The 26871-nt window shown below is 40.9% G+C and overlaps 2 protein-coding genes across 3 annotated transcripts in view; one reads left to right on the top strand and one right to left on the bottom strand.

Annotated features, from left to right (window-relative positions):
- The first annotated feature begins 20545 nt into the window (after nucleotides 1-20545).
- On the top strand, nucleotides 20546-25629 carry LOC307121510 (odorant receptor 131-2). 2 transcript variants are annotated; one of them, XM_079809115.1, is made up of 2 exons: nucleotides 20546-21672; nucleotides 24581-25629. In XM_079809115.1, exons 1-2 carry the CDS (start codon nucleotides 20756-20758, stop codon nucleotides 24639-24641), a joined length of 978 nt encoding a protein of 325 aa, XP_079665241.1. In that variant the 5' UTR covers nucleotides 20546-20755; the 3' UTR covers nucleotides 24642-25629. The 2 variants fall into 2 exon arrangements, 1 of the variants encoding a protein (XP_079665241.1); XR_013815950.1 differs by having other exon boundaries at nucleotides 20610-22980; nucleotides 23987-25622.
- Nucleotides 25064-26871, bottom strand: part of acadvl (acyl-CoA dehydrogenase very long chain) — a 31243-nt gene continuing 29435 nt past the window's right edge. The window contains exon 20 of the mRNA XM_079809103.1: nucleotides 25064-26867. Coding sequence (XP_079665229.1) covers nucleotides 26730-26867 — 138 coding nt within the window. The 3' untranslated portion in view covers nucleotides 25064-26729. The remainder of the gene's footprint in view (nucleotides 26868-26871) is intronic.

Below are 26871 nucleotides of genomic sequence, written 5' to 3'. Positions count from 1 at the left end.
GGCTAGGTTTAGGGGCAGGGGCAGTGTAAGGGGATAGAAAATACGGTTTATACGGTATAAAAACCATTACGCCTATGGAATGTCCTCACATTTCACAAAAACAAACATGTGTGTGTGTGTGTGTATGTGTGTGTGTGTGTGTGTGTGTGTGTGTGTGTGTGTGTGTGTGTGTGTGTGTGTGTGTGTGTGTGTGTGTGTGTGTGTGTGTGTGTGTGTGTGTGTGTGTACAAAGAAACTCATACAAGTTTGGACTTGAGGGTGAGTAAATGATGACATTTTTGGGTGAACAATCCCTTTAAATCAATTTGTTAACCTTGTTAATGTCAAGGTTTAGGCTAAAACCCAGGGTTAGGTGCTTCTACATCAGCGTTATTCACCTATCATTTCCCTCGGTTTTAGGATAACTTATGGGTATAGGGGTTAAGTCTACAGTTAGTGTAAGCGCTCCAAGCGGGACTGGAACCAGCGAACAACTATAACAGCGCTAACAAGGACGCCCCTCTTGAGGCCAGGGAAGTGATGTTTACACGCACAGCTCTTACTGGCCTGGGTCCATTACACTCACCCTCCTAAACCTCACTGCCATCCGGGTCACGGCACCAAATGCGAAAGAGAGTCTTTAGCGTCCTTGTTAGAGTGCCCGCCTCTAACGCCGGAGACTCCGGATCGAATCCTGCCGGAACGGGTTGAGTAGGATTACATTTTTGGACGGGATTGTAGTTCCAAGATCAACAAAATGTGTTAATCTAGGAACATGTTTTTATATATGCATATTATATTACAGTGAACAATTGTTGTTTTTAAAAAGTGCTCTATAAATAAACTTGGGTTGGGTCACGTTATATGAATCCAATAAAGGTGTAATAAAAATATTTACAGTCTAAAATTTGAATCTATCATACTTTTCAGAAAAAAGGCGACTGACTGAAGGAAATCTCAGTATAAAGTGTATTGGCTGCCTCACCAGCAGCGCGAGCCTCGCTTACCTCGTGGTTTTACCCAAAGTAAATTTGATTAAATAAATCAACTATCACAAGTCTCAGAAAATCAGAGAAGGAAGGAAGAGCTAAAGGAGGAAGGAAAAGGGTTTGGAGTTTAGCAAACGTGATATTACATTCCAACTCATATCTCTGTCCAGTTGATTTCCTGTCATCCTGTGTGCAAAACAAAAGTCCAAAATGTAAAAAAAAAAACTGTTCTGTCTGATTATGTGTTTAGGCTGACACCTGACACCTCATTTCATCAGAAGTGGGACAATGAAAACAATCCAGTGATAGTGAGGTTAATGGAGCAGGTGGTTTTATTCTGCTTCACGAGAAGGGCCACAAAAGCACGAGTCGTTTGTTTTCCTCTTGCTCTATTCTTCTTCAAACGCATAGACGTTGTGGTATGTTTACCAAAACCACTGTGCCCCGTGGTAGGCCTACTATATAACACTGTGTGTGTGTGTGTGTGTGTGTGTGTGTGTGTGTGTGTGTGTGTGTGTGTGTGTGTGTGTGTGTGTGTGTGTGTGTGTGTGTGTGTGTGTGTGTGTGTGTGTGTGTGTGTGTGTGTGTGTGTGTGTGTGTGTGTGTGTGTGTGTTGGAGGGATTTCCACCTACACAATACAAGCAATAACAAATAAGCATATATAGGCAAAATGACAAATCCCTATAGACCAAAAGCAGGTCCATAAGATAAGGCATCTGTTAAATGAATACACGTGAGGGTTAAAAAAGCTCAGAAATATGAGAACACCAATTTGAAAATGTGAACGGGAAATGATCAATATACACAGGATCTTTGTACATGAACACATACAGTATCCAGTACATTGAGAGAGAGACTGAAGACAGGAAGAGACAAGAACTAATCTATACTGCGATAAGAACGCCCTCTGCTGGTGACCTGGCGAGATTATAATTATACGTTTGAGACTGGCATGTGACACTCCAGTTGATAAATATTCATGATCTCACTGTGAGCTCATGAATATTTATCAACTGGAGTGTATAGAAAATATTACTAAAGGGACATGATGGTGGGAAAATATGAGATGGAGAGAAAAAAAATATAGGCTATATTTAAATTCTTTTGCGCTCTCTTGTGACAGTTTTATGTTCCTCTGGGTAATATTTAAAGGTGTCATGAACTGGCTTTTTTATCTTTTTATACTGTTGTCTGAGGTCAACTTATGACGTTCGCGTGGTTTTTACATTCAAAAACATCATAATGAATAACTAATAGGCTATTTTCTACCCTGGTTTTGAGGCTCTCTGAAAAACGGGCGTGCCGCACTGAAGACTTGGAAGTAAACGCCCACGGCTAGGATTGGATAAGATTTGCATATTTAATGAGCTTCAGCTCCCCTCAATACATGTGAGGAATTGTTTTGAAAGCGTCTGGGGAAACTCACTGGGCTCGCAAAATATCTTTATCAAACAAACACAATAATTCATCTCCACCCGCGATTGATTGGAATTTTATTTCTGTATTAAGGCCAATTTATACTTCTGCGTCGAGTGCACGCAGAGGGTACGGCGTACCCTATGCATAGACGCGTTGGATACGCCGTACCCTACGCCGTAACCTGACGCGCACCTCTCCAAAAATGTAACAACGCGTCAATTCTACGCGGACCACAAGCGCTGTGATTGGTCTGCCAGAACCCTTCCCTCAGGTCAATAAATAAATAAATAAATCTGCGATAGGAGTGTGTGTGTGTGTGTGTGTGTCCAGAAATTGGATGATAGTTCCTTACGTCTGCTATAACACAATATTTAGCAGTCCAGCGATCTTTATGGTAGTAAATAAATACATAGATCCGCTCAGTATAGTTTAATTTATTTTCTCATTAAAACCAAAGATGTTAATCAGTAATTGTATATCAAGAACAGGGACACATTAGGGTATATTTCGTGAATGAAGTCTCCGCAACAGCAATCGATTGCTCGAGCCACCGCTGCTGAAAACAGCGACCACGAGCTCCGCATGATTTCACAATCACATTCCAGCGCCAGATCGCCTTATTTAACTTTACTAATCAACTAGAGATGCTTAATTTGTATTAGATACAACAACTCAAGCTGCAAGAAAAGCCGCTCTCTCACTGCTGCTGATACTCCGACATGAATGTACAGATTCAGACAACAAGCTGCTTCTTCTTCGCTGTTCTCTTGATTACACCAACATGCCCGAGGACACTGCCTACTGCGGCTGCATGTGTAATTGCACATTGACGCAGACAACAGCGCAGAAGTATAAATGCTCACGACGGCATCAGCTACGCGCGTAGTCTACGGCGTACACTCGACGCAGAAGTATAAATTGGCCTTTACTTGGCTCAACCGATCATCAGTGAATATAATCGCAAACCGTACACACACACACACACACACACAGCGTGCGCAAGAAAGGAATGTTATTTCACTACAGCCTGTCGGCAGGCCAGTGATAGCCCGTCTGAAAAACACATAGCCCCGGGACGTTGGGCTTTGCGAGCACTGGCGTAACAAGTCTGAGTCTGATCACGAATTGATGTTTTATAAACAAATTTCGGGAGAAGCACGTTCAGATAATTAAACCTAACTAAACACAAGTGGAGCACCCTCAGATAATTAAACCTAATTGAACACGGGTGGAGCACATTAAAACTAATCAGTCAATCAACGATAGGAGGTGTATATAGACAGCCGATTTACCTTCCTGTCGTTGACAGTTTCTTAGCTTTTGGTCTGACCGTCTGCTACCATGTCGCAAAGCCAATCATCCTCCTCCTCCGACGATGAAATCAGCACTCCTCGGGACCCTCTGCCGCAATCTGCCGGCCCTAAGCCAACTCCTCCGCCGCTGGACATCGCACCCGAGCCCCAGGCTTCTCAGCGCGGCTGCCAGCCTGCTCGTTCAGCCTCACGCTCACCAAGACGCCGAGGCCAACCCTCGCCTCCACCGGCGAGACGGCCAACTCCATCCCCGGCGTCCTCTTACAGCTCGGCCGTCCCGACGATACTAGCCATCAGGAAGTGGACGGTGGTAGGTCTGAGGCAAGCGCTGGCAAACTCCGAAGTACAGTTCTCGCGGAAATTAACCAAAGCAGAACTGTACAAACTTTATGTCAGCTTGCAGCCAGACAACCGCTTTCCAAAATCCACTCCCAAAACAGCCAACAGGCAGACTAGAGCACGCAGGGCTCAGGAGTCGCCACGATCGACACAAGATCCAGCTCGATTCGAGCAACGGGCAACAACAGTCCTTCAGCAAGCCTGGGATGGCCCCTGATTTCACCGCGCCAAGGCCCCACCTGCTTTCAACCGAGGGCCAACCTCGCACCGCGGCTTCTCCCGCCGCAGCGGCGTTTGCAGCTGGGCCCACCAACCTGCCTCCAGCCTCTCCTTCCGTTCCTCCCACAGTTACTAACCCTTTTCATTTGCAGTGGCCTCCAGCTCCCTTCGCAGAGGCTAGCGCGAGCTTGCTAGCAACCCAAGCGCAAGGTTACCATCAGTCCAAGCCACCTTTCGCTAACTTTTCTTCTTCTTTCCAGTGGCCTGCAGCTCCAGCAAACTCAATGCCGCCCCTACCGACAGCACAAGCACATATTCCTCAAATGTATCCTACTTTTCCTCATGCTCCCAACAACTTTTCCCTCCAAGCTCCAGAAGCAGCCCAGCCTCCTCTGTCTTCCAACCCCTTTCTGCAGACTAAATCTTAATTTTCTCTCCTCACAGCAACACCGATGCCTGTCCCTGCTAACGCCGTCGCCTCGGAGCCACCTCCAGTGGCTCAAAACATCCGGGCTCAGATCCTGGCAGAAATGCAGGATATTGGCTCCAGAGGTGGACCATTTCCCAACTCCAGTACCTCATTATTCAGAACTGATATTTCCATAAACCACCCGCTAAAACCACTCTTTGACGCATCGCTCAACAGTATCCTCCAAGCAGTTTCTCCCAGAACAATCCAATCCTACGTGACAGCTTGGAGATGTTTTAAATCTTTCCATTTCTTGTATAGCTTACAGTTCCCTGATTTTTCTCACCTCTCAATTACATCTTTTATCTCCTATCTCAACAACATCAAGAGCTTCCAAGTTGGATCCATCAAAGGATACCTGAGCGGTATCCAATTCTTCCACAAATTAATCTATGGCACTCCGTTTCCGGAGATAAATAACTCACAAACCTCCCTCTTGATCAAAGGAATTCAGCGATCACAGCCTACCTGCCCGGACAGCAGACAACCCATAACACTAGAGCTACTCACAAAATGCATTCATACCCTTCGTACAGGCTACCAGCCCCTTCATACAGCCCGTACACTCGATACCATGTTTATCTTAGCTTTTTTGGCTTCCTTAGATGCTCAGAAATCGCGATCACCTCCAAATTCGACCATAAAGTCCACCCCACTATCTCAGACCTATCAGTACTCGATGATGAAACCATATCATACTTAATCAAACAAAGCAAGACAGACCAAGCTAAAAAAGGCCATTTGATCTACATTTTCAACATCTCCTCCGCAATCCAACCATTCCAAACTGTTTGTGCATACCTCCAAATGAGGAGATTTCAGGCGAAATCTCTTTCTGAACCCCTTTTCGTAGACGCTTCTAACAAACCCATCACACGCTTCTGGTTCCAAAAACAGCTCAAATCTGTTATCCAGCAATCAGGCACCTCAGCGCAAAACTTTTCAAGCCACTCCTTCCGCACAGGGGCAGCAACAACAGCAGCGCAAAAAGGACTCTCCCAGCAGCAGATCCAAGCTCTCGGAAGATGGTCTTCTCACGCTTTTCAAAGCTACATCAGGACCGACCGATACCACATCAGGAAAGCTCACCAAACCCTTATTAATTAATAACCCTTATTAAAAAACCCTGTCCTATTTTTTCTCTTCTTTCTATCTAGCGAGGCTCACCCATTCAATACAGCGAGTCTTGATCTCCTGTCGGATGCTGCAAGAGCTCTCCTGGACAGCGGCTATTCTTTTTCCTCTTTTTTCGTCTGGCGAGGCTCACTCATCCGACACCTTGAGCTGATTTCCCGTCGGATGCCGTGAAAGCCCTCTAGCCCAGCATCCATCTCTTTCTTCCTCTGACCAGCGAGGGTTCCCTTTCCGATGCCTTGAGAATTGTTCTCCCATTGGATGCCGCGAGGGCCCTCCAGGTTGCTATCAATCTTTTTCTTTTTCCATCCAGCGAGGCTTGCTCGTCCGATACCGCAAGTCTTGATCTCCCTTCGGACACAAAGAGCGCCCCAGGTCTATGCCTATCCCTTCTCTTTTCTCCGTCCAGTGAGGCTTTCCCGATACCGCGAGTATTGATCTCCTTTCGGATGCTGCAAGAGCTCTCCTGGGCGAACATCCATGCTTTAACTTCCACCCGTCCGCCAGCTAAGCTTACCCATCTGATACAGCGAGTATTGATCTCCCATCAGATGTCGGCGAGAGCTTCCTGGACGGGTGTTCCACTTCTCCTTCACCGTGCCGTCGGCCGATAGGACCCACTCACCTGACACCAGAAACTGCTCCTGGTGGAGGCTGGGTGGGCCCCCTCGGTCAGTCGTTACTTTTTAATTGCGCCGCCCCGTCTATCGGTCAGTAGGGCTCACCCGTCCGACGCCACGAGTATTGATCTCCCGTCAGATGCGGCCTGAGCCTTCCTGATCGGCCGTTCCAAACAACGCGCCCCCCGTTCACCAGCCAGTTGGGGGCCCCTCTGGTTGGGCGGATTAAAACATGTGCTCCCCTTTCTTTCGACCGGTAGGGTTTTTCCCAGTCCGATACTGTGAGCCTTGGCCTCCCATTGGATGTCGTATAAGCCTTCCCGATCGGTTACCCCAAATTCGGACTGCTCCACACTTATCAGCCAGTAGGGCCCGTTCCGCCAGGCGCTATGAGCGCCTGTCAGAGGCAACACGGGTCCTCCCGGCCAGGTAGTTCCAAACCATGCTGCTTCTCATTTATCGGCCGGTAGGGTTTTTTCCATCTGATACAGTGAGCATTGGCCTCCCATTGGATGTTGCAAGAGCCTTCCCGACCGGTTGTTCTCATTTTTCGGCCGGTAGGGTTTTTTCCATCTGATACAGTGAGCATTGGCCTCCCATTGGATGTTGCAAGAGCCTTCCCGACCGGTGGTTCTCATTTTTCGGCCGGTAGGGTTTTTTCCATCTGATACAGTGAGCATTGGCCTCCCATTGGATGTTGCAAGAGCCTTCCCGACCGGTTGTTCTAAACGAAGGCTGCTTCCAGCCATCAGCCAGTAGGGCCCGTCCGCCCGATGCCGTGAGCTGCTCCCATCAGAGGCAACACGGGCCCTCCTGGTCAAGTAACCAGGCTTATCAAACCGCCAGCCCACCAATTATCTGCGTATTTGGGGGGTTTTCTGGTGGCTGTCCTCTGTTCTTGCATTTTGGGGGATACTCTGGGTTCGGGCAAAATTCCGAGCCCGGAGCCCTCCCCCGGACAGCACACCAAATACGCATAATCTTTACTCCTATTTAATTTGATGTAAGTGTGAACTCGTGAATTGATGTTTTATAAACAAATTTCGGGAGAAGCACGTTCAGATAATTAAACCTAACTAAACACAAGTGGAGCACCCTCAGATAATAAAACCTAATTGAACACGGGAGGAGCACATTAAAACTAATCAGTCAATCAACGATAGGAGGTGTATATAGACAGCCGATTTACCTTCCTGTCGTTGACAGTTTCTTAGCTTCCCCCCACCACCCCTTCTCCTCACTTTCTTAATTAAACTCCAATAAGACATCAGCACAATCATAAAATACATGAAATCTAGTCCTAGACTATTTCCATCACGGGGGGGATACTCTGGGTTCGGGCAAAATTCCAAGCCCGGAGCCCTCCCCCGGACAGCACGCCAAATACGCATAATCTTTACTCAAATACGCATACACTTTACCTATTTAATTTGATGTAAGTGTGAACTCGTGAATGAACCATTAACACCTTCTCCAGCCTGTGACCGCGTGCTAAAGTATGTAATAAATATCAAACGATCTGAAACAATGCAATACTAACAAATATAAAAACATGTTTTACTCACATAAGCGTGTTGCACTGTTCCTGTCGGATCCCATATAGAAGGCACAGCATTGTGTTTTAATCTCAATCTGTCTGCAAATCCAGTCTCGACCTCTATCCATTTTACAATCGAGTCCATGGTGAAATGAAGCGAACAAACGCAACGTCTTCTTACGCACGTGAGCTGGAACCGGCATCGTTTAGCTCCACGAGTCGTGGGCGGGCTTGAGGCGGTGCTTCTGCATCCAATGTTCGACATATTGTGAGAGCTCTCTGGGCCTGGTGTCAATTACCCCTTTTCCACCAAGGCAGTGCTAGAGCTAATTCAGAGCCAGAGCTAGTTCCTGTTCATAGTTGGTTCGACTGAGGAGCCTTCTAAGAACCGGTTTGCTTTTCCACGGGCTGAGAGCCACAACAGAGCCAGGTCTTACGTCACTGTATACGTCTCATCTCTCTCAGCAACGCAGCGGCAATGTTGCCAAGTATGTGGTTTTGCCGCGGGCTGTTTTTTCATGTCCGCGGGATGAAGCGACCCCCATTCTGTGATATTTAGCCCCGGGAATGCGAATTTTAGTGCCAAAAAACACATATTTTACCCCCAAATGTGATTTTTACTGGGGTATCCCCCCCCTGGAACGCGATTGGGCTTGTTTTGAGTAGCAATTGGGCGGGTTTGTTGTGAAAACCTGGCAACCCTGGGCAGCGGGAAACACAAACACCCCAGGCTTGTTCGAGATGCATCGTCACTGCGCAGACCGATCCACGTATGATATAAAAAAAACGCATGAGTGAATCAAAAGCATAAGGAGTCATGTGCTCTCGCTGGACTCGTTATCATACGGCGATCGGTCTCTGCACAGCACCGCTGCGAACAAGCCATCCATCAACAATGCAAACGTTGCGTTACTATTCATTCACATGGCTTTACGATCCTACATCGGCATCAAAACACAACGCAAACACAGCGAATCCAACGCATTCATGTAGTTCGCCGTAATTTGTATAGACGAAGATTACAAACGAACAGCAGCTGTTAGCTCCATTAGCTGCTATTTCAAACATGGTGGTTCTCAAGTTTGTGTTGGTCTTGTTGACCCCGCCCCCAGCGCCTGACGTAATCGGTTCTTACTTCTAGCCCTGTTCTAGCCCAGCAATGTTTTGGTGCTACTTAAGAACCACTTTTCCTGGCTCAGAGCTGGTGCTTTGTGTGTGGAAACACAAAGAACAGATTTGAAACTAGGCTCTGGCTCCGATCTAGCTCTGGCTCTGCTTTGGTGGAAAAGGGGTAAATTAAAGCTTTTCTTTGACTAACAAAGACGTTTTCAGCTCTGAAACTTACAGGATATTCTTATATCATGGTTAACTTTTATATACCAAAGGATCAAGGGAAAGTTGATTTCTCAAGTCATCACCCCTTTAACTCTTTGGTGCTGCTCGCGTGACCGATTTCTACTTTCTATTTTGAGGAGATTTTATGGTACTAAATTATATTTATGGAATAGTTATGATTCATTTTTTAACTTTTAGCATAGACCTGAAAAATAAATTTCCAAACAAATGGGTAACATTTCTGTCCCCAGGACATTGTATGTATAAATTTGCATTAAAATTACCTCTAAAATACATTTTATTATTAAGCAAAATGCCCTGAACATTAACCTAACTGCAAATTTAAAATATATAATTAAATTTTTTTATTAAAACTACTGGCAACACTAAAAAAAATAGCATGTGTTACATGTAAACCTAAACTATGAAATTTAATCATTAAAAAAATTATTTGCATTGTGTGACTGATGTTATATAAAATACACATTTTAGTCATGTTCCCAGGTTTTCACTCAGTCCTGTTAGCCTCACACATTACCCCCTCTCTAAAAAATTTGAAACATGCCACAAGACACATTTTCAACAGGAAGTTTCACCATCTGGATCTAATGGAGGCCATGGGAAGACCAAAAGTAACTCTTCTCATTTTTATTTCTGTATATTTGATGAAATTGTAACTATGACTAAGAAGGTCATACCTCAACATACTCTCCCATTACCTAAATAATTTCTTAAAGGTTATTTGTTTATTTTAAAAATATTAACTTTAGGTAAGTCACTACAGTTTGCTCAGTCTCCTCATGCTATTATCATGTACAGTGCATCTGGTAAGTATTCACAGCGCTTCACTTTTTCCACATTTTGTTATTCTAAAGCCTTATTCCAAAATGGATTCAATTCATTATTTTTTTTCCCCAATTCTACAAACAATGCCCCATAATGACAACGAGAAAGAAATTAGTTTGAAATCTTTGCAAATGTATTAAAAATAAAAAACTTCACATGTGCATAAGTATTCACAGCCTTTGCCATGACACTCAAAATTGAGCTGAGGTGCTCCTGTTCCCGCTGATCATCCTTGAGATGTTTCTACAACTTGATTGTAGTCCACCTGTGGTAAATTCAGTTGATTGGACATGATTTGGAAAGGCACACGCCTGTCTATATAAGGTCCCACATTCACAGTCCATGTCAGAGCACAAACCAAGCCATGAAGTCCAAGGAATTGTCTGTAGACCTCTGAGACAGGATTGTATTGAGGCACAGATCTGGGGAAGGGTACAGAAAAATGTATGCAGCATTGAAGGTCCCAATAAGCACAGTGGCCTGTTTGAAACCACCTAGAGCTGACCGCCCGGCCAAACAGAGCGATCTGGTGAGAAGGGCCTTAGTCAGGGAGGTGACCAAGAACCCGATGGTCACTCTGACAGAGCTCCAGCGTTTCTCTGTGGAGAGAGGAGAACCTTCCAGAAGAACAACCATCTCTGCAGCACTTCACCAATCAGGCCTGTATGGTCGAGTGGCCAGACGGAAGCCACTCCTCAGTAAAAGGCACATGACAGCTCGTCTGGAGTTTGCCAAATGGCACATGAAGGACTCTCAGAGCATGAGAAACAAAATTCTCTGGTCTGATGAAACTAAGATTGAACTCTTTGGCCTGAATGGCGAGCGTCATTTCTGGAGGAAACCAGGCACCGCTCATCACCTGGCCAAAACCATCCCTACAGTTAAGCGGTGGTGGCAGCATCATGCTGTGGGGAAGTTTTTCAGCAGCAGGAACTGGGAGACTAGTCAGGATGGAGGAAAAAATTAATGCAGCAATGTACAGAGACATCTTTGATGAAAACCTGCTCCAGAGCGCTCTGGGCCTCAGATTGGGGCAACGGTTCATCTTCCAACAGGACAACAACCCTAAGCACACAGCCAAGATAACAAAGGAGTGGCTACAGGACAACTCTGTGAATGTCCTTAAGTGGCCCAACCAGACCCCAGACTTGAACCCGATTGAACATCTCTGGAGAGATCTGAGAATGGCTGTGCACTGACGCTCCCCATCCAACCTGATGGAGCTTGAGACGTCCTGCAATGAAGAGTGGAAGAAACTGCCCAAAAACAGGTGTGCCAAGCTTGTAGCATCATACTCTAAAGACTTGAGGCTGTAATTGGTGCCAAAGGTGCTTCAACAAACTATCGAGCAAAGGCTGTGAAGGCATGTACATGTGATTTCTTTAGTTTTTTTATTTTCAATAAATTTGCAAAGATTTCAAACAAACTTCTTTCACATTGTCATTATGGGGTATTGTTTGTAGAATTGAGGGAAAAAAATTATGAATTTAATCAATTTTGGAATAAGGCTGTAACGGTAACATAACAAAATGTGGAAAAAAGGAAGCGCTGTGAATACTCTCCGGATGCACTGTATGCCATGTGGCAATTTGGCATGTATTTACAAATGTTTTGCTTGAACTCAATCCTGTTACTTTCAGTCCTGTTACTCATATAAAAAATAACACGCCTGAGTAAAGTCCTCTGTTTTGTTGATTTAATAGTGTGATAGTTGACATAATAATATTTATGTTTGATTTATGAGTTTTACAGTTGAAATGACTAAAAATTGAAGACATTTAGTATTATGTGAATACCATATGTACAGGGAGCCAGTCCAACACAAAGTGACTTAAACATTTTGTCTTTCGTAGAAAATGGAGAGCATGCAGGTGCCAGAAATACCCACGGTGTGCTGAAAGGGAAAGAGTTAAACACACCCACAACCAATGTTACGTAAGTTACTCTAAAAAAGTAATTCATTACTAGTTACTAATTACATCGTCAATAGTGTAATTAGATTACTGTACAAATTACTCTCTCCAAAAAGTATTTCATTACTTATTACGAATTACTTTTTAAATCCCATTTATAAATCTTGACCAGTTCAGTGATTCAAAGACATGAAACTGCTCTTTTAATTCATTCAAATAAAAAATATAAAACTACATCAATTATTTTTATTAACCGACTAAAGTATTACAAATTTGAGAAGGATACATAAAAACATGCAATTTAAAGTTAGACTTTACATTTTGATGTAAATTGCACTATTGTATAATATATAATACATATTATACAGTCTATACACAGTATTTAATTCAATTACATCAGAAGTAACTGTAATTACAGAAAAAATAAGAGTAATTCCTTACTTTACTTTTTCAAGGAAAAGTAATTAAATTACAGTAATTACACCCAACACTGCCCACAGTCTCTCTCTCTCTCTCTCTCTCTCTCTCTCTCTCTCTCTCTCTCTCTCTCTCTCTCTCTCTCTCTCTCTCTCTCTCTCTCTCTCTCTCTCTCTCTCTCTCTCTCTCTCTCTCTCTCTCTCTCTCTCTCTCTCTCTCTCTCTCTCTCTCTCTCTCTCTCTCTCTCTCTCTCTCTCACACACACACGGACACTCATTCCTGTTACCGGGTGACGGGGTGACGGTGTTCATTCCTGTTACCAAGTCAATTTGACTTTATTTCTAAAAAAAATAAATACAAATAAATAAAGTTAAACCACTGTTTTTATCAGTTTTGTTTGGTCCATCATTTATACAATTGTTTAACAAATTTAATTATAAAAATATATATAAACTTGTGGCTTCAGTCTTCTTTAAAATTGATTTATTTTTATTTGATTAAAATACAATTTGTCTTCAAATAGAGTGTTTTTCTTAGTCACAAATATTAATTATTTTAACATATAACCAACAATTTCTTTAAAATATACACTTTCTTGAAGGGAAAACAAAGGAATTCATTGACATGTTTTTTAAACGGCACATGAATTTTGGTAACAGGACTGAGAAAACATGCATCCATCTTCTGCTTAGAAACCCTGTGTAAAAAAAACGTTTTCAGTTTTTTGGTCAAAAATGACCAAACAGCACCAGAGGGTTAACATTAAAGGGTTAGTTCACCCAAAAATGAAAATTCTGTCATTAATTACTTCCCCTCATGCAGAGGTGGTAAGTAACGAAGTAAAAATACTTCGTTACTTTACTTAAGTATTTTTTTCTGGGATCTGTACTTTACTTGAGTATATATTTTTTGCATTTACTTTCACTTTTACTCCACTACAATATTAAAGAAAAAGTTTACTTTTTACTCCAATACATTTCCCTATGCCCGCTCCAAGTATTTATTACACTTGCTTCCCAAACCAATGAAAAACGTGGTTTTTGTTTGAATAAAAAGAACGCGGAGGCGCCGCGACTCCCGCGAGCTCTTTGCCAGCATACGCTCACAATCGAGTCAGTTAACCATTGCGAAGATGGCCGCAGAAACCACAGGTGAAGGGGCAGCTCTCGCTGCCAGCAATGATCCAGAGATTCCCGACAGAGATCATCCATGGCCATATCTCAAGGATATGTTTGAATTCATTGAAGTCAAGGGAGATTCATATCGGCTGAAATGTCTTCTTTGCCTGCCACGGGTGAATGCAATATCAGCTTTCAAGAATTCACCCTCAAATCTGAAGAAACATATTGAGGTGAGCTGAGGTTAATGTTGTTACTATTGTTAGCCAAGTGATTTCATATTGAAATGTCAAACGTGGCTTGTAAACAGCTAGTTAACGTTAGTCAAGTTAGCTAACGCATATTGATAGCTAATGGTGTCTGTAACACACTAATATGCATTAATTCATGCTTAACTAATGCTCAGATCATGAGTTAATGTAGGCTATGACTAAATCATTTATTAATGATCACTGCATAAGCAACTAATGAACATTCTATATGATTAATAGATTAAGTGATATATGAATTGATATTAATTAAATGTGTCATGTATTAATTCTCTAATAACATGTTATATTAACTAATAGTGTAAATTAATATTGTGGTAATTAACATGAATTTACACTATTAGTTAATAGAATGTTATTAGAGAATTAATACAATATGACACATTTAACTATTAACAATGTAATGATTATTTAATCTATTAATCATATAGAATGTTCCTTAGTTGCTTATCTTGTTTGATGCAGCTAATTATGGAACATGTCTATTGCTTGTTCAACCCCTATACTGCGTTAAGGTGCTTCATTATCATTTGTTCAATTAAAGCATTGCATATCACTCCCAAAACAACTGTTCTCTTTGATTATTGATATTTACAGTCAATTTGAATATTTACTTTTTACTTTCGGTACTTGAGTAAATTTTAAATCGGATAGTTTTGTACTTTTACTCAAGTGATTTTTGAATGGAGGACTTTCTACTTTTACTGGAGTCATTTTTTATTTAGGTATATATACTTTTACTTGAGTATAACTTTTGAGTACTTTTACCACCCCTGCCCTCATGTCGTTCGACACCCGTCAGACCTCCGTTCATCTTTGGAACACAAGTGAAGATATTTTAGTTGAAATCCGATGGCTCTGAAAGGCCTCCATTGGCACAATGGCACGGTTCACTCTCAAGACCCTTAAAAGGTACTAAAGACGTCGTTACAAAGTCCATCTCACTACAGTGGTTCTACAATAACTTTATGAAGCGGCGAGAATAGTTTTTGTGCGCAAAAAAACCCTTATATAACGACTTACATAGTGATGACGATTTCAAAACACGGCCTCATGAAGCTTCGAAGCGTTATGAATCAGTGAGTCGAATGAGCAGTTTGGATCGCCAAATTTCAGCAGTTTGGCGGTTTGACACGCGATCCGAATCATGATTCGACTCACTGACTCATAACGCTTCGAAGCTCACGCTGTGTTTTGAAATCGTCATCACTATATAAGTCGTTATTTAGGGGTTTTTTTGCGCACAAAAACTATTCTCGCCGATTCATAAAGTTATTGTAGAACCACTGTAGTGAGATGGACTTTGTAACGACGTCTTTAGTACCTTTTAAGGGTCTTGAGAGTGAACCGTGCCATTGTGCCAATGGAGGCCTTTCAGAGCCATCGGATTTCAACTAAAATATCTTCACTTGTGTTCCGAAGATGAACAGAGGTCTGACAGGTGTCCAACGACATGAGGGTGAGTAATTAATGACAGAATTTTCATTTTTGGGTGAACTAACCCTTTAATGCTTGTTTATCATGATTATTAAATGATGCTGTGAGTCTTCGAACACTGGGTGGCGCTATGCTCCAACTTTTCCTGCTAATCTCTGATACTCACAGGATCACTCAGAATAGCCTGCAGGTTCTGAATTCCCACAAAAAGAACATGTCTGTGGCGTGGGAGCAATAAAAAGCCCAATTTATAAACGTTTAAACAATTAGGAGTGTTTTAACACAGGGTGGCTGTAAACCACCCTTTTAACCAATTAACAATGAGCAACGGGGCGAAATCACGTGACCACCAGCCTTCTTGACAGCAGAACCTGCTAGACAAACACAGAACTGCTATCATCTGAATCAGAAGGTTCTGGATCTAGTAACAGAGACCTATACTTGGGTTCTGTTGCATAGTTTGACCATTTATAATGAAAACATTTTTTTAAATAAATCAATAGACCACTCTGTAAATAGACCACTTTCAAATTGACAAAGATTGCACAAAATGGGACAGACAATATGACAAATGTATTTTTCTTCTTCGTCTTTTTAAAAAAAATATTATTTGGTCTGTTTTATGCATTTCCGTGTTTCTCTCACTCAGTCAGGGGGAAACTTTTTGATTGAGTCAGCTTTCAAAATTAGGCTCATTACATTTCCCTCTGACAGTTCAAATTCCCAATCCTAACCCTAGAGTAAATAAATGACATGTAGTAAATTATTATTAATCCGTACTTAAAGGGATAGTTCACCATTGACCACAATGATTTACTCACCCTCAAGCCATCCTAGGTGTTTATGACTTTCTTCTTTTTTTAGACGAATACAATCTGAGTTATAATAAAATATCCTGGCTCTTCCAAGCTTTATTATGGCAGTGAATGGAGCCTGAGTTTTTGAAGCACAAAAAAGTGCATCCATCCATCATAAAATTAATTAATACGGCTCAAGGGGGTTAATAAAGACCTTCTGATGTGTTTTTGTTAGAAAAATATCCATATTTATTACTTTATAAACTATAAACACTGGCTTCCGGTAATGGCGTTACGTGAGTCTAGTTCTGGCGGAAGAGTGACCTCTGACCTCTGTAGGGTGAATTCAGTGGGATTGGGACTCTCCAATCTTCAATATAAGAGGAGCTTGAGTTTGTTGCCCTGCCCTATTTGTTTGAACCGCGAGAGGTGTCAAAGCTTACGATCCTCCTACATCCTACATCCTATGTCGGGTCAGAGGTCACTCATCCGTCTGTCGGAACCCGACTCGCATACGGCCATTACCGGAAGCCAGTGATTAAAGTTATAAATATGGATATTTTTCTTATAAAATGCATTGCTTTGCTTCAGAAGGCCTTTAGTACTCTGGAGCCGGGTTACTTTTATGATGGATGGATGCACTTTTCTGGGCTTCAAAATCTATGGTACCATTCACTGCCATTATAAAGCTTGGAAGAGCCAGGATATTTTTTTTATATTTCTCTGATTGTATTCGTATAAAAGAAGAAAGTCATATACACCTAGGATGGCTTGAGGGGGAGTAAATCATGGGATCATTTTCATTTTTGCATGAACTATCCCTTTATTGTAAGGTGTCCGTGTTACAGTGCCACCAATAGGCTAAGTGTAACCACGTTGAGTTAAAAGTTTTAATTTGATTATAACATTACATTTAAACTGTGGCCTAAAAGTTTAACTACATATTTTGCAACACAAGATGTTACAACACTGCGGTGTACCCTAAGGAAAAAACAATTGCTCAATATAAAAGGGCCTAACCGCAGTATAGCCTAGACTACACTATAATAGTTTCAAGTGTCAAGCAATGATCAAACAGTTTTCAAATCTTCTGGCTTCCATTATGAAGTAAGACACCTGCCGCATTCCTCATGTCAATATACTTCACATATTGTGTGAAGTGTCCCCCGCACCTTTAATAAAACGTACATTCGTCCCCCGCACTTTACCGAGTCTCACCGGTCCAAGTCGTCCCGCTCCGTGGGGGATTCGAACCGGCGTCTAGTCGCACCGCTCTTACTGGCCTACGTCTGTTACACGGGCAAGTTTGTTTACGTAGAAGCCAATGTGAATAAATCTAGATATACATGACCTGTCATTTTATTCGTATCCAAAAACAAGGCGCTCTGAACACCATGGGGTGCTAACACTCTCGTGCAACACCATTCATACTCGAAGCCGGAGGACACCCTCTCACAGAAAGTCCAAAACGGATTCATAGAAGTAATCGTTCCAAAGGCATTCACAGCTCTGAACCAGCAGCTGAATAAAGAGAATTATGACTGATGAAACGCGACGACAAACACATGATTTCGACAATATATGGTTCATGTGTGTTTTTCAAGCCATCTCAAAGTATTTATTGACAATAAAGTATATGAATAATGCAGTGCTAACTGACATCCTTTTTAATGTTTAGTATCTTCTGCTCAGCAAGTAGGCCTAGTGTTAATTTCGTCAGACGAGACGAGACTAAATATGTTCGTTATCGACCTTTTTTTCCATGACGAAGACGAGACGATGACGAGACTGCACCAATGTCCAAAAACACTGACTAAGACTAAATTAACATGCATTATTGTTGATGAAAAAGGACGAGACTAAAATGTTTTGCATAAAATAAAAACTAAGATAAAATCTCTCTTCATTTTCGTCTACAATTGTCTCTACTTTTACATCATGAGATGAATATTCAGCTGTTCAAAATATTCAGAAAGAGTTCCCGCTGTTGCTGGAGTGCAGGTCTCTCAGACTCCGCCTGTCATCTCGCGGCCGCGCGCGTGTGGTCACGTGGTTCCCGGAGCGCTCAACACCTCTAGCGCTGTGTCGGTATATTTGAATGGCTTAAGCCGCGTAAGTTACACAACAGCTTCACTATACAGGTGTTTGCAGAAATTTTTGGTAAACAGTACAGCATAGTGTGCGTCAGCCACATTTACAGTATCATTTTATTATGGAGAGTGGTAGAGATCAACATTGTTAACATTAATGTTAATGTTTTTCTTGTATTTAGCCCTCAGGTATTCCTTACTAATTAAGTCACACTTGTACTCATTGATGGTCAAATGTGACCATACACCTTAACTATTTCAAAAATAAATAGCCTATATTTTAATTCAATAATATTTATTGAATATTTTGAGGAGATCTTTTGGTACTAAATACTATTTGTGCAATACTTATGGTCCATTAATGATCACTTAAAATATTTTTCTTCTAATATTTTTATTATTTATATTACAATTAGTGTATTAATTAAGGTTAAAATAGAGAATTCCACTGCAAAGAGGCAAATTAGAGTCATTTTGTGGCTGGAAAAAAAAAAAAATTAACTTGTAATGCCATTACCCACTGGGTGCCTGTATGGCTCTTTAATACATACACAGATCATAACTGCTTACTTATTTGTGAAATTTTGAAATGTTAATAATAGTGAATAGTAAAGAATGCAAGCAAATATAATACAACCCCAAAAAAGTGTAAAAAACATATTTTCCCTTATACTATGTACACTAGCTATACATATGAATTCATACTGAATCAAGATCGAACTCGATATTTGTGCCCATCGTCTCATAAGCTAATGCTGATCTACGCTGTAAATCAATCAGTTAGCTATGGTGTTGTGGCACAAACATTATGCAGGTTATATGTACTTTATGTAACTTATTTTGCCACAAAATATATTGAGTTTTCCTTTGACTAAAGCTAGACTAAAATGACTAGACTTTTGGTCGACTAAAACTTGACTAAGATACCTTGAGTTGTCTTTTGACTAAAACTAGACTAAAATGACGAGACTTTTAGTCGACTAAAACTTGACTAACAAAAAACGATATGTGAATGACTAAATATGACTAAAACTAACAAGGACATTTGGCACAAGACTAAGACTAAATTAAAAATAGGTGACAAAATTAACACTATCAGCAAGGCTGCATTTATTATATAAAACAGCTGTTTACTATGTAACTGAGCTAGTAAACGAGTAATTTATTCCTGTGATCAAAGCTGAATTTTCAGCATCATTACTCCAGTCTTCGGTGTCACATGATCCTTCAGAAATCATTCTAATATGCTGATTTTCTGCTCAAGAAACATTTATGATTATTATAAATCTTGAAAGTTGTGCTGCTTAAAAATGTGGAAACCATGATGCATTTTATTTTTCAGGATTCTTTGATGAATAGGAAGTTAAATTAACTACATTTATTTGCATTAAATAAAACACTTATTAAATATACATCTTTATTTATATTATAAATATCACTTGTGATCAATTTAATGCATGTTTAATTAATAAAAGTATTAATTTCTCTCTTTTTTAATCTTACCACAAAAGTTTGAATACTATCATGGTTTCCACAAAAAATAAGCAGCAGTGTTTTCAGCAGTGTATTATGTAAGCAACTGTTTTCATCATTGATAATAATCATAAATGTTTCTTGAGCAGAAAATCAGCATATCAGAATGATTTCTGAAGGATCATGTGACACTGAAGACTGGAGGAATGATGCTGAAAATACAGCTTTGATCACAGGAATAAATTACTTAATTTCTTTATATATTCACATAGATAACAGCTGCTTTACATTGGCATAAAATTTCACTGTATTACTTTTTTACTGCATTTTTTATTAAATAAATGCAGCCTTGGTGAGCAGAAGTCTTCTTTCAAAAACATTGAACAATTGTAATTTTTAAACTTTTCTAAACTGCCTTGTTCAGTGATATTTTTGTAACATTGCATAAAATCCATGGGTACTTAATGCACAAGTGTTTGTAGTGCATAAACCAATCTTAAAATTGCATAAAATATAGGGGAAAATATTATACATATTAGTGTTTATTGTTCAGCAGTGTATTTGATATCTTACTGAATTAAAAGCAATAGATCAATTAAATCTGTCAATTAGACAGAGGTCAGAAAAAAAATAGGTATTATACCTGACATTTCTGTCCCCCTCACTATATGAAAAGACGGCTGCGCCCCTGCTTCACACACACACACACACACACACACAGACACACACACACACACACACACACACACACACACACTATAAGCGCTACTCGACCACGGAGAGGCGTGTTGACATTAAGTGGCATGGCATCTCGCGCACTGGCACACGCCCACTCTTTCTCATCGCTCGTCTCGAGAGGGAAGTAAACGTCAAGTCGACTCTTTTCACCACCGCCTTTGGTGAAGCACCAAACTGCTGTTGAGCGAAACTGGAGCACCGAACGAATTCACATGAACATTCGGCGAACAAACGTCGTTCCAAATGAACCGGTGGAAAGCGTTTTGGTTCTACTCCACGAGCGAGGACTGAAGGAGCGGTAGGATGTCCAATGCCACAGATGAGGTCAACCCGTATCCCCAAATACGCGTTTGGGCGTCGGGAGTTTCTTTGATCATTTTGGCTTTTTTCAACCTGATCATCAACTGGACCATAGTGCGCGAGGTGCGCCTGCGGAGCCACGCGCGCTTCGTCCTCGTGTTCCATCTGCTGTTCTCCGCGCTGGTGTACTTCGCAGTGTGTTTCAGCTTCTACTTACAAAACTACCTGAAAGCAGCGACCACGGCCACCATATGCATGGTGCTCATAAGAGGTCTGATGACAAGCGGCTCCAATATCATCCTCACCATCACGGCGATGGCGCTGGACCGTTATTTCGCCATATGCTACCCGCTCCACTACGGCAAATTTTGTTACAAACCATGGCCGTGGCTCATCGGGATCTTGACGTGGGGACTCGCGTCGATTATTCCTCACACATTGCCCCACAAAATAGAAAATGGCACAGTACCCTGTGGACGGAAAGCTTTGCAAGGCGGGGAAATGCACAAAATCATTTTAATAACCATTTGTACTATTCTTATCGTGTCCAGCTATGTGCGGATATTATATGAGGGGCGCCGTCTGGGTGTGCTGAACCGGCGCAACCGAGCCGCGTGTCGGACTATCGCTCTCCACGGCACGCAGCTCGCCGTCTACATCCTCCCCAATTTTATACTGTTTTTGCTGCATATCCTTAAAAGCAAAAAGTTGCTGGAGAGTTCCACCAAAGAGCTTTTTGCTGTGATAAGTTTTGCCTTCTTCAGCCTGGCGCAGTGCATCGCGCCGATAGTATACGGACTGCGTAAAGAGGAGCTTCTGGAACATCTTAATCACCGGTTCCCGTGTTTATCCGGCCGGTTGAAAAGCATTTTGGAGTGGACCGTCAACATCACCCATCCCAAACGGCGTCGCCAGCAAAGGTAGGAACACAGAATTTACCGCGCATTTGTCTCGGCGAAGGCGCAAAGGCGCATTACGCATCGCAATATAGGGGTGCATTTGGTAACGTACACTTGCTAGCCATCGAGTTCAAACTTGTATTAAGAAACAAGCTTTTGCTTGTTCGGATGAGACAAAACACTTTTTATTCTGCTGGTCTATAGCTACTCCCCAAAACATACAGACAACTCAAGAACAATATAATGCTTCTTGATAAAAAAAACAAAAACTGAACTAGAATGAAATGCACCTGTTTTTACCCTACACAGAGAAAAAGGGTGTCAAAATTGTACTTTTAGGCGTACAACAGCCTGGAACACTGTATATGACTGGGACAGTACCCTTAAAATGACATAAAGGTGCATATTAGTACCCTAGAGCAGGGGTTTTCAAACTTTGTGATGCCAAGGACCCCCTAATATGATGAACCTTATATGAGGGACCCCCTTCCTAAAATCCATCTATATATTTTGATGTATGGAAAAAACATTTTAACTGTTAGATAAATAGTAAGTGTGACATTATAAATGCCACATATTGTTTCCAAACTTAAATTGGCTATACTTAACGTTGGATGTATAAACCTGAAGAACATTTCCAATTAAAAGTTGCTTATGCAAATCATTTTCACAATAAATATACGTAAGCAGCGTACGTACTGCGTTAAGAATACTGCCTTACAACCCCAGTGGGTAAGATAAAGGGGACTATAATGAGAGAAACTCACTAGAAAGATAATGGACTTTACAATACTGGAAAGTATGTATATGGCAAGAAAAGAGAGAAACATTTAGAACTGAAATGGTTAGAATGTTTGGTAGACTTTATCCATTTTTGCTTTGTCTTTTTATTCTCTGAAATTTTCTGGGGACCCCAGTTTGAAAACCCCTGGCCTATCAATATGACATACTTTGATACATATCTCTGTGAGAGACAGATCTGTTTCCACATCAAAGTTAAAACATAAGTAGATCCAGCACCATATACAGTTCAAAAGCTTGGGGGCGGTTCCATTTGTAATGTTTTTGAAGTATATTATGTCACCAAGGCTGCATTTATTGATCAAAAAATGCAGTAAAATATTAGAAAGTCCATTGTTATATTTTGAAAAGCAATTTTTAAAATGTAAATACACCAGTCTTAATGTCACATGATCCTTGAGAAATCATTCTAACATGATGAGCTCAAACAACATGTGTGTTATTATCGATGTTGAAAACAGTTTTGCAGCTTAATTTTTTTTTTTGACAAATTCATGATACGTTTTTTCATACGGAGACCCTAAAGCAGTGGTCGGGAACCTATGGCTCGCGAGCCACACCTGGCTCTTTGACAAAAATAATGTGGCTCATCTCTCACCCTTTAAATGATCGATAAAAAAAATTAGACACATCAACAGAGATCCGCTCTCTGCAGAAAAAAAGCAGCCAATTACAATTCCCTTGTTGTACAGCCAACCGAAGTTAATGAAACGTATGATAATAACTAATATTCAAGTTGTACCGGCCGCGCACGTTCAGTGCTGTTAAAGCGAGTGTCACGAGTCGCGAGTCTCGAGACAGCAAACAATAACCACTTGCGTTTCTGTGGTAACAGCTTCTGCTCTGGGATTCAAGCAGCTGTGGCTTGTTTAAGGTAACCGAAAACCATTTTTAGAACAGCAGCGAAAATATAAAAGTAGGCTATACAAACTTTAATATATCCTTTTATTGAAACTGGTGGTCTGTTGTGGAAAGAGACATTTCGAAACATTTCACCCGCGGGTACTTACGCTTTTGCCGCAGAGACCCTTGTGATAAATAAATGTGTATTTATGATAATCCACGCAGATTTCAGTTGACGAAAATGAATGATAAAAGCGTGATAAGTCACGAAAGACAATTGAATTACTGACAGGATGTTGTGCACGCGCTCCGAGCGCAACACGGACAAGCACAGCTTTGTCCTCGGCTGCACATCAGATTAAAAGACAACAGAAATATATCAAAATGCCAAGTCGAGTATTCACGTAAACACAGTAGATGTTCACATACACAAAGAGGATTTATAACTCAACCTCACAAAGCCCTGCACAATTAATTCCATATTGCAATTTATTTATTGTTTTCTGCATGTGTTTTTTTTTAGTTATGGACCTAATAATTACTATTGTTGAAATTTTATTGGGGAAAAAAGCATGTTTTTTAATAATAATTTAATATTATTTTTTTCTGTGGCTCTTTTGGAAAAATGCATTAACAAAAAATGAAAAAATGGCTCTTTGGTCAAAAAAGGTTCCCGACCCCTGCCCTAAAGGGACACGGTGAAGAAAAAATAAGTTGATGCTTTTGCGCTCTCTCGCAAACGTGTTGTGTTCCCCCAAAGAAACTTTGCCCACACAAACGTTTCTTGAGGGAACGCAAAAGCATCGACTAACTATTTTTCCTCCAATCTCATATTTTTCCCCTTATGCACGCCGTATTTTCAGGCTGCTTTGATTAATTCAAAGTGTCAAAGAACAGCTTTTATCTTACAGACCCCAAACGTTTGAACGGAAGTGTTGGCTTATGATAAAGACTCAGAACAGTGTATTTAAGGAAACTGGTGCAAGACTTTCTCACTTTCATCTGGTGGTTTAATGAAGGCTAAAACCACACGTCTAAAGCCGCACAGACACACGTCTGATGCATGTTATAAAGCCTGCAGGGCTACTGACAACTAAACATTTTAGGCTTCTCTAAGCTGGTTTGCTGGACTCCCAGGCTGGCTTTAGCTCAACTAAAGGAGGAGCACCAGCTTGTACAGGCTGATAGACCATCTTAAACCAGACAAAGCATCTTAGGCAGGTTTGTTTGTATTGAAAACCAAATTGTACATGATTGAATTGACCCAAAATTCTGTTTATTTCAGGGAGCGGAGAATGACTTCAGAGACTTTATTATCAAGAGAGATCTCACAGACGACTGTGTGACCATCTCCGGATGACCTGATTTCTTCAAATATTCACCGACCAAGACCGAGATTAACACTGAATCAAACTTTTGCGATGAGCAGCATCTCGGAAATTCAGCTTTTTAAACTGAGAAAACAAACATGACTTTTATAAAACTGATGATTTCTGCTCTTCAAGCCATAAACTCATCAAGCCTGGACTAAATACAGCAGCTATACGCGTTCAGGAATCACTCTAGCCAAATGGAGGATAAAAGACTCAACTGTGATTTTTATATGAACATTATTAACTGTAAATAGTATCAATGACTTAAGGTCATTATGTGGCATGGATCTGAATGCTTATTTTTCTAAGAGCACTGCCAAATCTCTTCTCTTGTATTGTTTCAGCAAAACGTGTATAAGCTAATGACCCAAGTAAACAATCTGAAACTTGGATTAAACGACTGTGAAGCAGGTTTAATCGAATTGTCATTGTGACAAGCAGGGCTCGCCTCATTTCTATGTTAAACAGGTGACCGTTTAAGATTTGTAGTATTTGGTACGCTATGTTTGCAACCACAGCATCAACAGTTGTCAAGATGCACTGTTTTAATAAGGTCACTAACGTTCATTCACAATTTCCTGTAAATGGCCTCCTTACAATATATGGTTAACCATTCAGAAACTAATGCAGCGGTGAAAGGAGATTTGAAACATTGTCAACAAAGAGCACATATTTATAATTACGACAGGCCAGCGCAGCTGTATTGTTAACTGAAGTTCTTTATTTTCTTTAGAAATAATGACATGCTTGCCAAAGGAAGAAGGGAATACTCATTTAGGATAAACTGTTTTACATACAAGTCCAAATGTAGCATCTACTCTCGCAGGCATTGTATATCTGTGAAACTTCTAAATGAGCGAAGAATGGTGCAATAAGCATTTAGTCTGCACTTCAGTATTTGTATGGCCTTAGATTATATGCTATTACCCGTTTGTAATAAAGAAATTCTGTATTTATGTTCAAATCAATGTCATTTATTCATAAGTCCCTTGCAAAAACATAACTGAGACAGCCTATGATATGATATGAAACTCAAGTGTCTTTCTATTTTAGTCATGAGAACGCACTTCTGGGTAACTAGCACCACGGAAAGAACTAACTGAACTGTTAAGGTTCGATAAGTTAAGCCACTAAATAAAAATGTTGACCAAGAATGATAAATTGAAAACATTTGCAAAAGGCAGGCAGTTGGACCGGAAAGGGTGAAGAGTTTCAAGTGCTTCGTTCAGAGTGTATCCGTTCACCATTGAGCAATAGCTATGTTTCCATCCACTTATATTTAAGTGCATTTTGGGATATCGCATAAAAATAAAAAACAGCATCAAAATTCACGCAAATTCGAAAATTGCGCATTAAGTGCTTAATTGAGGCAGATACATTTTTTTATATGATAGGAATACATGCACAAACTACAATGGAAACATTTACGGAAAAAATCCCTCGATGCACAACCAAAATCTTGCGTGACTGTGGATAAATGGATAATTGGACTAACCAGTGGACCAATCGCATCGCACAGCATCTCAAATGTTGGTTTAATCATTCTGAAATGTCAAAGTCTGTCATCAGAATGATTTGGTTTAATTCCCTCCCAGAAGCGCCGCACATGATTGTTCACAAACACCAGCATCCAAAGTCATTTATAATGGAGGAAAAAGGGCCAGTTTCTTCCCTAATTGCATCAACCTCCATTTTAATTACTGATATTTAGTGCCAACTCCCCAGGAAGTGACGATTTTGTTCTCTTGAACACATGGGATGGAAACGCTGCTTTACTCGCAAATGTTTTATGCGTTATTCCAATTTTGCGCACAAGTTCAATTAGCAACTTTGGATGGAAACATAGCTAATGTTACTCTTTTTTTTATTATTTCAGCAAATACATATTAAAAACAACACAAATACAATCCTTAGATGTACATTAGATTTGTATATTCTACACATCCTATTCATTAATTTACGCACTTTAATATGGAATATTAAAGCACTCCTGTGGTCGAAGAACACGATGTGACAGACTCCACTCATGTGACTGACTGGTTAGAGAGGACACGATTGGCTTTAAAAGCCCAGTGGATGAGGAGATACCACCCCTCCGTTTTCCACCACAGCGGCAGAAATGGCACGTAGGTTCTTGAAGATCTGCTTGGACGTCCCTGACCTGAGGAACTTGATGTCCTGCATGACTCTCTCATGGGCCTAA

Source organism: Gobio gobio, assembly GCF_949357685.1.
Source record: "Gobio gobio genome assembly, chromosome: 2".
NCBI classification, from domain to species: domain Eukaryota; kingdom Metazoa; phylum Chordata; class Actinopteri; order Cypriniformes; family Gobionidae; genus Gobio; species Gobio gobio.
The sequence above is the reverse complement of the archived record's forward strand: the minus strand, read 5'-3'. Positions and strand labels throughout refer to the sequence as shown.

Bases quoted from the DNA above. Each gene is read 5' to 3' on its own strand.
- LOC307121510 (XM_079809115.1), top strand. From the start codon at position 20,756: ATGTCCAATGCCACAGATGAGGTCAACCCGTATCCCCAAATACGCGTT. The intron at 21,673-24,580 runs GTAGGAACACAG...TGTTTATTTCAG, and splicing joins AAACGGCGTCGCCAGCAAAG to GGAGCGGAGAATGACTTCAG.